Source organism: Eurypyga helias, unplaced genomic scaffold (genome assembly GCF_000690775.1).
Source record: "Eurypyga helias isolate BGI_N326 unplaced genomic scaffold, ASM69077v1 scaffold12961, whole genome shotgun sequence".
Lineage (NCBI taxonomy): Eukaryota > Metazoa > Chordata > Aves > Eurypygiformes > Eurypygidae > Eurypyga > Eurypyga helias.
Window position 1 is genome coordinate 1,354 of NW_010229009.1, and position 17,994 is coordinate 19,347.

General features: G+C 49.0%; 1 protein-coding gene across 1 annotated transcript; it reads right to left on the reverse strand.

The window, feature by feature from the left end:
* Positions 1-34: 34 nt before the first annotated feature.
* LRRC43 (leucine rich repeat containing 43) lies at positions 35-4,969 on the reverse strand. The gene is made up of 11 exons (XM_010160236.1): positions 4,843-4,969; positions 4,536-4,750; positions 4,157-4,267; positions 3,876-4,015; positions 3,053-3,291; positions 2,153-2,328; positions 1,634-1,757; positions 1,390-1,529; positions 1,146-1,235; positions 645-860; positions 35-136 (listed from the first exon to the last, which is right to left on the reverse strand). Exons 1-11 carry the CDS (start codon positions 4,967-4,969, stop codon positions 35-37), a joined length of 1,680 nt encoding a protein of 559 aa, XP_010158538.1.
* Between the last annotated feature and the right edge of the window lie 13,025 nt (positions 4,970-17,994).

The window sequence follows — 17,994 nt, forward strand, 5'->3', positions numbered from 1 at the left end:
CTGTTTGCCCTCGCACACCCGCGGCCCAGCAGCTTCAGTCTCTGTCACCTTTGGCAGATGACGTGGTTTTCTGTCTGGCCTGGACTTCTCTCTCTCCTTTTGGTTTTTTGCTCTTGTCTTTGCCTTTTTTCCTGTCCTGCGGAGAGAGATGTTTCCGTAGTTAGGCTGTGTTGCAATTCACTGCCCACATCCAGTCCTGTGACAGCCATCGCTGTCGGGGTTCTGTCACTGGGATTTAAAGGGCGAAGGAAAGGGGTGAGAGGAAGTAAGAGCACAGCAGAGGGGCTGCTCAGAGAAGAGAATCCAGGAAATAGTGTCAGTACAGCTTTTTGCCATGCTAAAGAGAGAGAGCATCAGAGGAAGCACAAGTGGTTGCTTTCATATTGTCAAATGGAAAAATAAACTCACCTGTTTTCCTAGGCCCATTAAAAGCAGCAGCACTTATTGCTAACACCAACATTAAATACCGATACCAGCAGCGGGGGATGGTGCTTAGGCAGGATTATTTCAGCCCCATTTATGGAGAGAACTGAGAGCTGGATGGGAGGGATGCCTGGCCCAGCTGCAGGGCAGGATATGGTTAACCCAGCTACCAGCCCTGCCTGTTCCTGGCAGCCCTGCCTCACCGCCCTGACCCCGGACACACTCCGTACCTTCTCCTCCAGACTTGGTGGCTGCAGCAGCTGCTCAGTCATCAGGATCCCAAAGTCACACACAGTTGCCACCAGGTTCTCAGTGGCCAACAGGGTCTCCAAGGTCACCCTCCTGGTGCCCAGGGTCCTCCGAATGGGAGGGTCACTGCGGAGTTCACATGGCTTCTCCTTCTTCTTCCTTTTCTGCTTTTCCCTGAGCACAGGACCCTGCAGGGCACCAGCACGGAGACAAGCCTCAGCAGAGGTCTGGGGTCCCTTTATCAGACAGCGAGCAAACCCAGCCCAGCCCCTGGCCCACCAATGCATCCTGACCAGGTGTGTAAAACCACTGCTGCCCTAATTCTATAGCAAGGGGGGAATTTGCCCCGAGGTTTGGGATCAAGGGGAGAGTCTCTGACAAACCAAATGGCCCAGGAGAAGGACCTTTGTTCCCACATCATTATTTTTGCAATTCAGATGTTATTTGGACATTGTTCTCTCCCAGCAGCCTACCTTGGCACTGCCCTTCTGCAGCCCCCGTCCTGCCTTCCCCTTTGTGACTGCATTTTCTTCCGGATCAGCATCGACAGGCCATGACAGCACCTGCCCGGAGAGAGGAGCTGCAGGGGCTGGGACTCCCAAGGACCCTGGCCCAGCACCACCGCCATCCCAGGCTGCTTCCCAGAGGGAACGCAACACCACCGCTAGGTCTCCAAGCGGCAATCTCCCCTTTCAGCCAGCAATGCCACACACTCACCTTCTCCTCCACGACTGAGACAATCGTTCCAGCTGCCAGGTAGGACTTCAGCCCCACTAAGTCCTTGGCAGTGTGCTCCTTCCTGTAGCTGCAGTCGATGGTGTCTGCCCAGGGCTTTCCAGGGGTGACAAACACCTTTGCTGTACAGGAACAAAAAGGCTGTGAGGAGAGACCTCTTCTTCCCAAGGACTGGAAAGGTTCCTGAGACATGTCTGGTGTCAATTAATTTGTAATTTCTCATTACCGGAGTGGACCTTGGGCTCCTCCATGGCTGCAGGCTTCTGCTGGCCCTTTGCTTCTCCTGAGTCCCAAGCAGAGGTGTCCACATCCAGGGTGGCCACCACAGGACTCCGATGGATTTTTGGTACCTGGAACAGAGAGGGAGGTCTTGCAGAGTATGTCTGGCTGTACACAAGGACCAGAGAGCAGAGCTGTCTCCAAAATCCCATGCCCTAGATCACCCTCGTCATTGGAAGAAGTGGCACCAGCACCAGGGAAGGGGTCTGCCACAGAAGGGGGGGCTGTAAATGCACTCCCACATGCAGAGCAGCGCTGGGTTCCCTGAGAGGGACAGGGGACACGGGCAGCAGGGACCTGTCCTGTCAGATCTGGCCACGTGTGAATTCTGTCCCGTCCCCAGTACTGCTGCTGCGCCCACACCAGGTCCATTAAGACCAGTCTTACTCTGCAGCCTGGGGGTGAAGTCCCCCTTGCTGTGACCTGCTGCTGCCTATTGCTTTCAGAAGCTTAGTTAAGCACAAACCTCAGTGCTGCTACTGTCCTCGATGTCCTCTCCTGCAAACTCGTATGTCACACAGTAGCTGTAGGTGATCACCGGAGCCTCAGAGCCAACCTCCAGCTGTTGACAAGCGCTGGGATCAGGGACTCCCTTGATTTCCCCAACGCTCACAACCACTCGTGCTTCGCTCCTGATGAGCTCTAAAAGGAAGACAAACCTGCTATGAAGCTGCATCGTGCTCCTTCCTGAGCCAGGAAGGTACGGAGCTTCCAGGACGCCTGTCCCAACTCCCGGCCACCCTGTGCTAACGCTATGACGAGCCACTGCCACATGAGGTCACCCCAAAGCCATGCAAACAGGGCTTGGCTGCTTTGCATCCCTGATTGACATTCAGACTCCAAAGAGCACATCCAGCACATAAACTCATCGAGTAGGGGCCATCAAGAGGAGTTTCCCACCCCCCGTGTCCCAGGACCCTGCCCTCATCCCAGTCGGGGACTGCCATGCCGCAGCGGTGGCACTGCTTGGTGCTGGCAGCGCAGCTCGCCCGTGAGCAGCTTGCCCAGTGGAGACATTCTCCTCTTTCAGCAGCTTGAGAGGGCACTGCACCGTCTGAAACCAGTGTCTAGAAAGCAAAAGTGGGGTCAGGCCATGACAACCAGGCAGTGCTAGGATTAGGTTGTTCCTGCAATTTTTGGACCTGATTAAGGCTAAAATTACCTCGGTTGTAATTACACTGCTGCAGGGTCCTCTGCCTGCCTCCCCACTTTTACTGGTGGGGTAAAAAGGCTCAGAGAAAGATCTCTCTTTGAGGAGAGGCGAGAAGGAAGCCAATACTGGCTCCAGAGTTTGCCTCCTAGCTCAAACCACAATGAAACCACCTCCTGAATCATGGGGTCACCATGGACAGGTTCAAAGGCTCACCTGTCTGCTTCGCCAAACCGTGGAACTGGTGCCTCTCGTCAGGCCCTACGTAGATGTCATCGAGGATGGAGAGCTTGGGCAAGCTGTCCACAAGGAAGCCTCTGTAAGTGGGAATGAGAGCCAGCGGGTTCCCTTGGAGCACCAGGACACGGAGCTTCTGCAGACTGGACAGCTGTGACACCAGCCCCACTAGATCCGTGAAGTTGTTAAAGCTCAGGTCAAGGGAGACAAGATTTGGCCTAAGGAAAGAACCCAGAGAAGAAGGTTAGGCAAAGAGCATTCATCTGAAATAGAGAGCTACGGCCCTGGATCAAAATAGAAACAAAATTGCGCTTCCCCAGCACAAACTGGGTCGAACTGGGGAATCCAATGGTACAGTCTCAAGAGGCCAATCCCAAATCCCTGAGCTATATGGTCCATTGTTAGTCTGCCCCACAATTCAAACCCACGTTCCTTTAGCATCCCTTAACCACCCCACTGCATCATTCAGTGATGCAGCCCAAGCACTACCTAATCCTTCCCAGGCCAGACTCCCAGCAGGGGATTTGTGGGGTGGGCATGGAGAAAGGAAGCTGCCCAGGGATCTGGGAACTGCAGTGGGCAGTTCCCCAGGCGATCTCCCTGTTCTACACCTTGGCAGCAGACCAAGACACCCTCTAAGCGACAGATGACGATGAACAGAGGAAGCGCTCTGCACAGGCGCTGGACACGGAGCCAAGAAACAGCTCTGCTGGAGGGCTGTAACTCCTTGAGGAGCTTGAGGCTGGCCTGTCACACCTGCCCACCTCCCTTTCAGGACCCCACGTTCAGCCTGCGGCATTACCAGAAGTCCGCAGTGAGGTACTTGTCTTGCGAAGGGCTGCACAGCCTGTTGTGTCCCAGCCCCAAGTGCTGCAGCTCCGGAGGAGGCTGAGCACACAGGTCCTGCAGATCAGCCACGGCGTTGCAGCACAGCTCCAAGACCTGGCCCGGGCAGAGAGAACAACAAAGACCCTTGGCAATGAGCTGTTCCTGGCACTCCCTCGAGCGGCTCGGCTCATGCTGTGTTCCCAGACAGGACCTCCTCCCTCTCCCTCCTGTCACCGCAGGGCACCGCTCACTCACCTTCAGCGTGCGGGGCAGGTTGGCCGAGGTTATCCTGCTGATCTGGTTGGCACTGAGGATGAGCTCTTCCAGGTGCTGGAACTGCAACAGACCCTCATCGACCTCCTCCACCTGCAGAGAGTTGGGTTTGGCCAACACGTCCCTGAGCCAAGGTGACGTGAACATGTAGTGTTGATCCACGACATACGTGCAACACGGATTAGTGCAACAAGCTAGGGTGGAGAGGGGGCAGCAGCTATATCCCAGCTGTAGCGGCATCCAGGAAGACCCTGGGACGGGGAGGGTGTGCTTTTCCCAGGGTGTTTTTCCCCACAGCAGGAAGATGTGGTTTCCTGTCCTGGAGATGTGTAGCCTTATGGGCCCTGGCAGCTGCACTTACTCCCTTGCCAACGATCCGCAGGGACTTGAAGACCTGGAAGACATTGGAGCCGCGGACGAGCTCAGGCGTCAGCACAGCCATTTCCCGCAGGTGTTGGTCCTGGCGGCTGCCGTCCGGCGGCAGGGCCCAGGGGCTGTGCCGGTCCCTCAGCAGCTCCATCAGCGCCTCAGGGCTCTCCTCGCCCAGCAGCACGGCCTCCTCCTGCCCAGTCGGGTCTGTCCCCAGCCCCAGCACTTGTGCGTGCATCGAAACGAGACCTGTTCTGCAGAGAGGGAGAGAGGCAGTGACAGCCCTGCAGACCGCAGACCCCCCCCACGGCTGTGCCCCCGGCCCCCTACCCAGCTGCCAAGGCCGCAGGGGAAGTCCTGCAGACCCAGGCGTCGCAGGTGCTCCCGAAAAGCAGCCAAAACGCCGCAGCGGCCGGGTCCTGCCATCCAGCCCCAGCCCAGCTGGGAATTCCCTGCCTTGGTAACAGCGTCCCGTTGCTAGGAGATGGTGGGGACACAGATACCAGGGAAGCAGGCTCTGCACTCAGGGCTGCGGAGTGAGCCTGCGACAGCACCAAGCTCCTCAAGCTGGGAATAAATCCCTGGCTTTTCCCAATCTCCCCCGGGTGCTGCTCCCCACCAGCGCAAGAGCGGGTGTCCTCCATCAGCATTTGCCGGGTGCAGCGTAAGCCCCGTCCCCTGGCCAAGGACCTGTGACCTGTGGCATGGCATTTGCCATTTCACTTATCTACATCCTGAGTGTCAGTCAAGTTTCAGGGAGGAAGCAGTCAGGTTCTGTTAGCTGTACAAGCACTGCTCTTCACTCACTCGGAGGGCACCACCGCCACAGCCACGCGAGGCCATCGGAAAACAAAGTTCACAGCTAAAAATACCATCTCCTACACCTGGAAAAAGTACATGAGCCCCAGGATGAAAAGCCCCAGGTCTGTCTCGGGTCAGATTCAGGTCTCCACGCTCTGAGGTTTATTTGCTTTTTCCAGTGACAGGTGTTGAGGCAATGGCCACAAATTCCATTTTAGGGAGCCCGCAGAGCAGCCTGTGTCAGCAAAACTTCACCAAATGAATTGTAGATGCTCTGCAGCATCAGGTGGTTACGTGGTGGAAAGCTGACCTGCCACTCGGGTTGGGTTTTACAGGACGGATGCCGATCTGCTCCCTTATCAGCTCGGCAGCTTATCAGAGCTGTGTACAGCTAGGAAATGATGTGCAGAGTGTGCATGCGCTGAGAGATAGGGGCAAGCCATGGCACAGAATAACCAGGCAAACTGCTACCCTCAGCTCAGTAGAAAATAAAATTTTCCAAAAAATCTTTGAAAAAGCATTAGCAGTGGTTGAATCATGTATTGTGGAAAAGCCAAGCTGTAAGAATGCTGCTTCTCTTATTTGTAGCACTGTCACAAATAATGGCCCTGCTGTCATCGGGGCTGCACAGAGGCGTTCCCTGCTCTTGGAGGGAGACCGGCTGTGATTTCTCGTCTGCCCTCCCTGGCTGTACCCGTCTGGGGCAGCTGGAGGGGGACTGGCAGTGCCCAGTGCCCAACGGCCTCTCGTATGCGCAAGCTCACACGCCTTCCACGCATAGAATCACAAAATTACAGAATCATAGAATGGTTTGGGCTCGAAAGGACCTTAAAGATCATCTAGTTCCAACCCCCTGCCATGGGCAGGGACACCTGCCACTGGTCAGGATTCTGGGCCACACTGCTGGGTCATGCTGAGCTTCTCATCAACGCCCAAGTCCTTCTCCTCAGCGCTGCTCTCCATCCATTCTCCACCCAGCCTGTGCGTGTGCTGGGATTGCTCTCGGGCCTTGCACTTGGCCTGGCTGAACTCCCGGAGGTTTGCACAGGCCCATGTCTCCAGCCTGTCCACGCTCCTCTGGATGGCATCTCACACTGCTCTGTGGGGCACTAACCAGCTGCACCTCTGCTTTTTTGGTGCTTCCCAACAAGCAACACTCCAAGATCACCCTTCTACCTGAAACGAGTCATCTGTACCCATCATTGTCTTTGTAGGGGTGTTCCTAAAGAACACCCTGCACAAACAACTCCCCACCCCCAAATAAAAACCTCAGATAAAAGAAGTGTCTGCCAGAACTGTCCTTTCCTGGTTCTCCAGCATTCTGCTGTACGCCGTAGGCCACGACAACTCATTCTCTTTCTTTGCATTATCTAGCACATGGGAGCGTGGGTTGTGCAAGAAGAAACACGTCCCTATGGGATAGCTGCATCCCTCTGCTTGGCTGGCCGGGGCTCCCTCGCAGCACATGGCAGAACCACGTTCAGTTTGTGAATCTCCATTACTGTGGCTTCAAGGATACAACTGAGGCCTGAAGGTACAGGCTGGTGGGACCCGAGTGCAACACGGCACAGGAGAAATGTCCATTTGCATTTCAAGCCTTGGGAATCCGTTCCGCTGAGGAACAGTCTTTGTACCAATCCCAGCCACTTCAGGAGTTCATGCGCACATCAAGCTTTTTATTTTCAGAGAGAGATTGTTTCACATGGAAAACTGAAAGGATTATTTTGACACCCATCTGAAAGCTTTCTGGTGACATGACACACATTCATCGTTAAATCTGTGACTACCTTTTAGGCATATCTTCTATCACAGAGGTGGGAAGCACAAGGGTGTATGTGTAACTTGGCCTTTTCACGTTCATAGGGCTTTCCTCTGGCCTCCTTTCTGTCCTGAACTATCAGTAGTTCTGCAGGTCCTCTTCTGATCACAGCCTCGTACTTGTAAATCCCAGGAATGATTTTTCTCTGTTTTGGTGTCTATGAACATTTCCTGCACTTAGTTACTGGAAACAGAAACCAGCCTCAGGGGAGTTAGAGAGAAGGGTGACAGAGATGGGGAGGTGGAATCCTGGACACCCTCTCCTGGGTTACATGAGGGGGTCACACCTCGGGGACAGGGTCTTATGGACACCCAGCAATAGGATATATAGGTTGACCTGGAGGCCTGACCTGCCTTGCACACAAGCTCCTCGTGGCTTTTTCACTCCCCGTGTCAGCCCACTCCTGAAGCCTTTTCAGTGAAGAAATTTTTCCTAATATCCAATCTAAACCTCCCCTGGCACAACTTGAGGCTGTTTCCTCTTGTCCTGTGGCTTGTTACTTCCCTTCCCCAGCTCCATTCCCTTCTCTGTACACACTCCAGCACCTCAGTGTCTTTCTTGCAGTGAGGGGCCCAAAACTGACCCCAGGATTCGAGGTGCAGCCTTCACCAGTGCCCAGTACAGAGGGACGATCCCTGCCCTGGTCCTGCTGGCCACACTGTTCCTGATGCAGGCCAGGATGCTACAGGCCTTCTTGGCCACCCAGGCACACGCCAGCCCATATTCAGCTGATGTCGACCAACACCCCCAGGTCCTTTTCCACCCAGCAGCTTTCCAGCTGCTTGACCGCAAGCCTGAAGCTTTGCAGGAGGTTGCTGTGACCCAAGTGTAAGACCCAGCACTTGGCCTTGTTAAACCTCATACAGTGGCTTCAGCCCATGGATCCAGCCTCTCCAGATCCCTCTGAAGAAACTTCCTGCTCTCAGGCAACACTTGGTGCTGTCTGGAAATGTAATGAGGGTGCATTCGAGCCCCTCGTCCAGGTCATTGATAAAGAGATTAGACAGAACTGGCCCCAGTGCTGAGCCCTGGGGAACAAACACCACTGGTGAGCAGCCACCAACTGGACTGAACTCCATTCACCACCACGCTTTGGGCACAGCCATCCAGCCAGTTTTTTACTCAGCAAAGAGTACGACTGTCCCAAGACCCAAGCAGCCAGTTTCTCCAGGAGAAACTGTGGGTAACGATGTCAAAAGCTTTACTGAAGTCCAGGTAGACAACATCCTCAGCCTTTCCCTCGTCCACTAAGCAAACATCTTGCCAAAGGAGATCAGATCAGTCAAGAAGGACCTGCCTTTCATGAACCCACGGTGACGGCCTCGTCAGCTGGTTGTCCTGTATGTGCCGCGTGATGGCACTCAACATGACCTGCTCCAAAAAACCCAACAGAGCTTATGTTCTAAATCCTACATTTTGGAGACCCCAAGGATTTAGATGGAATGGCTAAGCCAAGCATCCTGAACTCCCAGTCAAATAGATGATACAGGACACCATCTGTTTCAGTTTGAAACTGCATCTAGATCACAATCAGTGAAGACGCATTTGAACCAACTTTCGATGTAATCTTTCAAAAAAGAAAAAACCCCAAACTATCACCCGCAAAAATAAAAAAAACCATGGAAGAGCCACTGACGCAAAACTCCACGGTACTTAAATGCAGCTTGGCTGTCCAAATCTACAGCACTCCAGGCAACAAGCAGCTTCTACACCAACCTCCAGCCAGCCTTTGGCCGAGTCAGCTGCTCCTCAAGCCCGTCATGAATCGCCAAGCAGGTGGGTGCAACGTAGTCTTGCTGCGTGTTGGAAGGTTGCACTGGTCGATGTTCACTGCTAGCTCAGCCATTTAATGTCTATAGGCTTCAGAAATACAGCACGCTGCACAAAACCAGGAAGTTTTGCAAAAATGATGTAGAGGCTTGAGACTAATCGTTGTGCTCTTTCTTCTCCCCCTTCTCTTCATTTGAAAGCAGAGATCAACAGGTTTGCAATCTTCCTCTTCTGTTCACTGGTTCCTTTGGGCTCCTTAGCACCAACAGCCACCTCAGAAGAAAGCAAAACTACTACTGAACAGAGGCAGAAGCATTTCACCACCAGAATAAAGCCCTTAGCATCAGTGATAGAAAGGCAAGCAACCACCTTGTTTAAAAACTACGTAAGTGTACTATTTTGCATTTGTTGCATCTATGTCTGTGGAGAAATCTCTTGAATTATTATAAAACACTAGAAAGACTGTAAGAAAAGAAATGTATGGGTCAGAACCTAACATAGACTCTTCTCTGCATTCGATACAAGAGGGAAAGCATTTACATTGCATTATTTCAGGGCAGAGCTGGAGCAAAGCCTCGGACAGCTGGGGAAAGCTTGGGCTAACTGTGATCTTTCAGACTAAACGCATTGCTCCTTCTCGGTTCCTTGAGTCACTCTAGGCTTGAAGCAGGCATGTTTTTGAATGAATCTGGTCAGATCACTGGGAACATGGAGAGAATTGCCTTGCTCTTTGGTCTCATCCTAGTAGTAGTGCAGTCAGGAGCAGTCCTGCCAAAAATCCTGCTCAGTCCGTCCTTTTCTTGGCAATGGTAAAATGTGCGCTGAACCCAAGCGTCAACGCTTCAGACAAATTTCTATTTCTGGGAACATGTTCCCAGGAGTACGTTGATAAAAATCAACATAAATGTTTCCCTTGAATTCATTCCTGAAATCAAAACCGTCTCTACTGAAACAGATGAAAATACGCTCTGGCCAAAGCAAATCTCCTGCATGAGTAAATTTTGCCCATATGGGAAAAAATAAAACGACAAAAAAGACTTACAACACTAGAAAAAAAAGCCAAGCAGCCTATTAAGACAGAAGATACTGCACCATCACAGGCATAGAGTGTGCAATACCCACTCGCTAGCAGGAGCGTAGGTGTTAACGGGGCTATCGACCAGCCACAGAAACCCCCCGGCACACGCAGGCTGAAAGACAGGAGCATGCACCTAGACGTTCAAACGTGAAGTGACCACCAGGTAAGACGTAACCAGAAGATGAGTAATTTCTCTCTCCTCTCCCTCCCCTTCAGAACACGTGTAGCTCCGTAACACCCAGAACTGCGAGCTGGCTAACTGCCGACTCCCAGGCCAAAGACACGGTGAAGAGAATACCCGTGTGCCCGGCTTTTGATGCAGACTGCTGCACCTTCCACGCCTTTTACAACATTCTGCGAAGCCTGAGAAGCGATATAGAAGTGATCTGTGGTAAGAACCTAACTCGGTTTGTCGACGCGAGCATCAATCAGCTAAGTGTGACGCTGAGTGAACGGGCTGCGCTCTACACCTGCAAGAACGAGGGCCTTGTGCAGATGGACCGTAGCCACGTCCAGAGGATGAAAACGGCAGAGAAGAAGATGTACATCTGGCGGGTTTTACAGAAATACGAACAATTTATGCAAAATACAACAAAAATGTACTCTTCAGCAGAAATGTGATATGCCAGGATGAAAAAAATAACCTTAAGATACTAGAGCCTTGGCTAAGTGTGACCTATCCGTAGTTACGTGATCATTTTGATACCAGGAACAACACTGATAATGTACTTGCTATTCTACGTATCCTAACTATACAATCTAGTTTAATTTAATATTTAAAGGATGAATATCTTAAGTTATTGATCCTATTTATTATAAAACTATTTATACTGTTTTACTTGCAACAGCATATGAAAAGGATGGACTAACGTAAGACAGGGTGATTTAATTAACCAGTCACGACCTAAGTAAGCAGACAGGAAAGCATGATTTCAGTGATTTTAATGTTATTTATATTTTTATTTTGCAATTATTTTTCAAAAGTTGATTGCCAGTAGACTGATTTTCTACTTCTCCCTCTGCCAGTGAATGTATTTATGAATTTATACCATACATCTATTTTTATAAATTTATTTAAGCAATTATATAGTTTATATATATTTATTCAGATTTTTAACTTTTATATTTTAATACTCAAAGGGATGAATGGTGTATTTGCTACTTAGTAGGTGAATGGTTTTACTCATTTGCTGTCATAGTATTTGGATAGAACCTGGAATTCAATTAAAACGAGATAAAAACCCTAATATTGCTGAATTCTCTTTTTACTATGTAATTCTTTCTTTACAATATTTTTGCACTGAAAACGTAGTGTTTCATTAAACAGGAAATTGAACTAGTTGTTTCTGGCCCTTATGTTAAAGATACTGGAAAGAGCACATACTCTCCCATCCATTTTTACTCATGGCCATGAAGCAGTTTTGTTTCTTAAGTTCCCAAATGGCTTCTCCTTTGGATGTACCAGTGGGTAAATTGTTTCCTACTCAGCCCCCCCTTCCAAAAGCTGAATTACTGCAGCTTCTGTAACACAGCTCCAGAGTCCGGTGTAGATTTACAAGTTTTCAGGGTGCGTGGCCAGCACCAGCTCTGCGGGAGACATGCTGGGTTATAGCTCAGACACCACCACCGCTCCAAGACGCAGCTGAGCTAATTCCTGCTCCTGAAGCCGGTAACAGAGCACAGACACTCAAAGGGTCTAGGAGCCATAGGACTTGGCATAGACCTGTTTTTCCTTTATTTCACATAAACTCCTGAATATCCCAACTATAGTGAAGGTTATTAATAATACAATTATTTTAGTCTAAATGACCATACAAAGTTCAAGCCAGTCTAAGCATTAGAATTAGTTCCAAAATTAACATTATCTACCAAAAAATAATCAGTCCCAAAAATTAACATTATCTACATTAAAAAAAAGATTCATTTGATTTGAAAACACAAGTTAAAGGCCCAGTACTCTTTCTGCTGCCACCCTGTATGCATTGATGGTGATCCACACCAGCGCACAGGCCTGTGCAGGGCTGACTTTGCTCAAGAGTACTCAGATTTGTGCTCTGAATGTCCAGAGAATTGCAGCTGGATTGAGCCCCTCATCCCAGTGGTACTGGGGCTCCTCTGCGAGGCTGTGAAAAGCCCAAGAGGAGCTGGATCAAGGGATTTTGGTACCAGTTCATCCCCTCCATCCTCCTTTCAAATCCTCTCAGTGCAAAATACATCAGTGTGCAACTCACCCTTGTGCTGTGGTGGGTCTTCAAGACGGTGCCATTAGTTGCTGATGCAGCGGTAGCTCTTCTTCCTCCCATTGCCAGAAAACTGGCCCCGTTCTGCCTAGACTTCTCCAGGAAGAGCAGCTTCTTGACATCAACTGAGTCACTGCCAGTCCCCAAAATGCACCAGTTTGGGGGTGGGGGTCCTAGAAAAGTATTGTAGTTTCCCAGGAGGAACAGAAGGACCAAGGTTCTTGCTGGAGCCAGAGGAAGAATTCCTCCCAAACTAAGCCAATTACAGACACGACTAGGGAGAAGTGGCAACAGGCAAAAGGATGCGGGCAGATCTGAGACCGCTACCCTGGTTTCTGACGCTGATGCAAGTAGCACAGCTCTCTGCTAGTGCCACACCAGCACACCCCGAATTCAGAGAACGTTTTCATAAACCACCTCTCTGACTTGAACAAGCTTCGTGCAAGTATGGCAAGTCCAACGGTGGGTACTTGCTCATGATGTCTTCTGCATCAGAAAGGCACCTGCCCGTCCTGGAAGTCTCAGTGCTAACCCCTGCGAGCAGCAGAGACACACCGGTGGCTGGGCACTCTCTCAAATTACTCCTTAGTTTCAAGTACTTAGTAGAGTTCAAAAGTTGCAATTCCAACTTCAGCTCCTTAATTCTTAACAGAGAAAGAAAGTAAATGGAAAAGGATCCATCCCTGGAAGGGTCCAAGGCCAGGCTGGATGAGACTTGGAGCAACCTGGTCTAGTGGAAGGTGTCCCTGCCCATGGCAGGGGGGTTGGAACTGGATGGTCTTTAAGGTCCCTTCCAACCCAAACCAGTCTGTGATTCTGTGATCATCGACTGGGGATGTGCTTATCCCCAAGGCAGAAGCAAAATCTGCTGACCTTAGCAGGTAGGGTCAAGCAAAGCACTACACGCAGGAAGACATCTACATCCTGAGAGCTTAGTCATTACCATTTCCAATGGTTGACACCACTTAGACCTTGCTGAATGAGGATCATACAGGGACACTCCCTGCGGTTTCCTCTCATGCACATCTTTTCTTTCACCTTCTGAATATGTAAATAGCTAAATGAAAGTGTTTTCCTTGAAAAGAGAAAAAGGTTTCCTCAGAAGCTCAAATAAGATGTTCAAGTGAGTCAGACAGTCTGTCACAATTCACATCATGGGAATTGCAACCTGAAAAAGACTTGGTTTTCCCCACGGGGGCAAAAATTGTACTGCTGGCCCTACAGACTGAGCTCACCTTAAGAGTCTGAGCTCATGCACACAGGATGCACAGTCCAAGTAGGGAGACACAAACTTATGCAAAACTGTGGCAAGCCACCATTCTCCTCACGAGTTCTTGAAAGACAGCGGTGCTTTGCCACAAGCCTGGGGGATGCAGCAAGGCAGATAGGCTGGCTGATAGCAGAACATCAAACTTCAAAGGGCTGAGGTCAGGAAGTGATGTCCAGCACCTCACCGAGGAGTCAGAATGAGAGGGTAAGAGCATGCCTAGGTAAGCGAGACAGAAACAGCAACTGCACATAGTACGATGCACAAAGTGACACAGCTGTATCACTAAAAGCACTTCTGACATCTGCGTTATGCTCATTTCTGCAGGCTCATACAGCAAACAGCCACTGAAGTAATCAGATAGCTTATTTAGGTTCTGTAGGCAGCCTACGGATGTGCGGCTACTCAGGCACTGTCATCTACCCCGATACAGCTGGTTCCCTGCCAATCTCAGGCAGATGTAGAGGCTTCTCTGAAAAGATGGGGCAGCTTCAGAAAAGGGAGGGACATTCAACAGGTTAGACTCACATGTTGGATGACTGAACATTATTAATGCACAGTAAAGAGAAGACGTGAGAGCCAACACTAGCCCTAATGCAGAGGTGGCTGTGTGGCTTCCTCTGCAAGAGATTCTCAGGACCTCTGCTGCACATGCCCAAGGCAGAGCGCTCAGAAGCTCCTGCTGCAAACGGAACATTCACAGAGAAGGGCTCAGACAAGTCACTAGCAAGAGAAGGCGGCTGCCTGCCCCAGAGAGAACAGTGCGAGAACATCCTCAAATCCATGGCCTTCCTGGTGCAGGGCCATCAGGGTAAATCCTCCTCGGCCTTGGAGGGCTGGAAGTTGGGGAATACACCTGTGCCACATGGTGCACCTCTGCTGTGGTAACGAGTTGGTCACTAGCAAAGCTTTCTTGACAAGCAGATCCCTGTTTATCCTGATGGGAAATGAAGCTGTTGGCTTTCCAGCCCTGTGAGGAATGAACAGTTGAGATGGAGGAGTCACACATGGGCTTTGTCACAAAGGCGGGCAGCAGCAGAACTTAGGGATGTGATGAGTGAAATCTTTTGAGGGTTTGTTTCCATTTTGTGACGGAAAGGCTTTGGGGTTTGCAACACACACACACCTCATTCTGAGACTGGAACATGTCAAATATCCCTCTGGATGACAACTGGGGCTCTTCTGTGCTTCCCTGAGACCCAACTATTGTCTACCCACATCCTGGGGATGGGCACGCTCAGGAGGAGAGAGTCTTCAGGGATAAGACTAGGCATAAAAGAGTTCCTGGGGGTAAATACAAGTTTAAAATAAAATAACATTGTCTAGGGAGCAGTGCTTTCCATTCTTATACATAAAAAGAGAGCCCTGAGCTGTCTGCCCACTGAAGTGCCAATTCCCTTTCAGCAGTGATTTCATTTGGCGCAATTTCCATAGAGCAAACGTAGCCCCACTTCTGGCAGTGTTCAAGGATTAGCAGAATCAGTCACAAAAATAAGCCATTTCAATAACTGTCTTTTAGCACATCACCTACAGTTATACCAGCCTCGCTGAAATCACCAAAAAATCAAACTGATAAAAAAAAAAACCAGTGGTCTCCAGCCACAGCCTGCTCCCAGAAAGGTTTGATAGCATCGTTGCAGTAACACTGGCATTTGTAACACTTGGTCAAGAGCAAAGTCAGGTTGAAGTGTTGGTTTATTGCTGTTTAAATAGCACTGTTATTCACTGCCTTCTCCTACCAAAATGCTTTATGTGACATCAAGCTAGAGACATTTAAAAAATTCAATGCAAACAGAGTTTAAAAACTGCTATACCTTCTCCTGGAACCACAGGCCTGACTCATCAAAAGTTCTTGAAACCTCTGTGAAGTCAAAGTGACCAATCACAAGGACAAGCTCAACCAGCATCAACTCTTGTGCAATGATTTTAAAATAAAATCCCTCCTCACTCTTCTATTACCTTTCACTTCAACTACAGCCTCAGTCACTCAATGCTGCTTCCACTAGGCAAGAAAATCCAGCGTACCGAGGAGGCGACAACTGAAGCAGAGAGCTGAAGACTCCTACCAGAGAAAAACAAAAATCAGTCATTAAAGGCAAAGGTGAAATGGTATTTGTTCCATTTTTTAAATGGACTTAAAGCAGCTCAGTGCCTAACACTGACATCAGTTCCATGGGAATACTGAGTTATCCAATCCCAGTGATGTTCTGTGGAGGCCACTGTCCAGGCAGTATGTCAGCCAAGAGCCTCACATCCAAGCCTGCAAAAAAATAAGACTATCAGGGCTCAAGGCATTGGTGCAGCCCCTACAGGCTTCAGAGTTTTACCTTTCTTGGAGAAATACCAAGGCTACCTTTGAATTACCAGCCTGTTAAAAGTAGGTGCAGAAATAAATAGATGTTTGCCTGCTCGGTTTTGTCAAAAGAGCTTGCTCTTATTGTTATGCTTAATATAATTAACAACAATAAGGTTCTGATGACTTTAGGAACACATCAGAACATTGATACATTTGGAAAATTGTGTTATGCAAAATGTGAAAGCCCAGGCTCGGTGGTTATTTAGGGTGAAGAAACTTGTACACTCTGCAGACACCTGGACTTGTGGATGTGGTAGTTCAGCCCACCCGTTATTCCCAGCCTCTGACCTACGTCAGTGAAGGCAAGCAGAGCTGACTACAGAGGGTAATTTTGCATTTTGGCTAAACTGGCTAAGACATACTCCAGTGAGACAAGGAACAACCCAAAGCAAATACAGCCTGATGGCCAATGTGTGAGAAAAAGGAATCACTTGTCAGTTCCAAGCAAGACCAGAGTGAGTCGATTCCTTCAGCCAAGAAGGGCCCAAGGGACACAGAGTTTGTTAAAAGGAGTCCAGCCTTCAGAAGCTCACCAGAGGGTGCAAGCCCTGTAATGGGAAAGCCAAAGGGCTTCAGCATGGCTAATAGGGAAATGAGCCCTTGTCACCTTTCAGACAGTTGCAAAAAGTGCTGGTCCTGGTCCAGGAACGATACCACTTACCATTTCCCCACATCCAGTTAGAAAATAATGGCATTACAACCAGTTTCTTTCAAAAAATAACCTTTATTGTTTTGGTTGTAAATATAAAAAAATGCATTGCACAATTTAACAGACCTACTGAAAAGTGCTACATACCAACAGCACAACAGAAGTTGTGTCATGCAACAGAACAGGAAACCTAGGCAAAGCAAGAGCACAACCTGAAGTCCTCATACCTCCAAGCTTTTTTTTTTTTTTTGCCTTTTTTAACAAGAATGAACTCCATTCACTTAAACCACATTTAAATACACGGCTAGAAGAAGAAAAGGAACAATTAATAAATTGTATTATTAACTAAAAGGCTTGCTCCTAACATTGATACCTTTTGATTCAACATCTTATTCATGTTCAGATATAAAAGCAGTTCAGACAACCACAGAGTGGTTTGGGTTGGAAGGGACCTTAAAGATCATCTAGTTCCAACCCCCCTGCCGTGGGCAGGGACACCTTCCACTAGACCAGGTTGCTCCAAGCCTCATCCAGCCTGGCCCCGAAATGCATACAAGTCATTCCATGATATACCCAAGATGTGTTTCTTTATCACTGAATCAAGTTTATGGATCAATCTACAGTTCTGTACTACCACTTCTGCTCTAACACAGCACGTGAGCATGAAAACCAACAAAGAATGAAACAGAAAGACAACTTGAGGCCTTAACTGATGTTGTGGGAACATTATTTGGGCCCTAGGAAAGAACCCCCCACCAAAAGAAATTCTCTCCTCTGAAACTCGTGTATAAATTGAGGAGGAGTAATAGGAAAATTCCTGTTGTCTCACCTAATCAAAAAACCTCCTAAAAGTCACCAACAGTTGTCCACAGTGCTCTGAGATCAGTATGACCGAATCCTTACTGCACCTAAACCAGTATCATCAGCCTTTGGATTTTGGGCGTTTTGCCATGCAATAAAGGTGGAAAGGAACCAAAAAAGAAAGAAAAAGTTCAAAACAGTTAACAAACCATTCTATTTCCAGCAACATCTTCTAGTTGGCAACATCGAGGCACGAATTATCCACTCCGGAAACAAAGACAGTGAAATAGCTTTCAAATAATTTGTACAAAAGCATCATCTTACTGCATGTTTCTGCAGTGAGCTTCCCTCTACTGCTCTCAAACTGCTCTTCAGGAGTTTTGGGCTTTAAAAGGAAACAAAGATTTAAGATAAACAATATAAAATTTACCTGCCCCTCTCACCTCTACCACACATGCATACACCCACTCAAGGGAACGTAAAAAACCTCTGAAGACACAAAGTAAAGGGATGTTATTTTCCAAAGCAACTGGACAGCCCTTTGTCTTTTCCAGCGATTCCAGATGTAGAGATTTAAACATTTGCATATTTACAGGTTTTCTGTCAAACTTCTGGTACGACAGTATGTGCGTCTGCGTACACAGGAGGGGAGGATGGTAAGTCAGCAGGA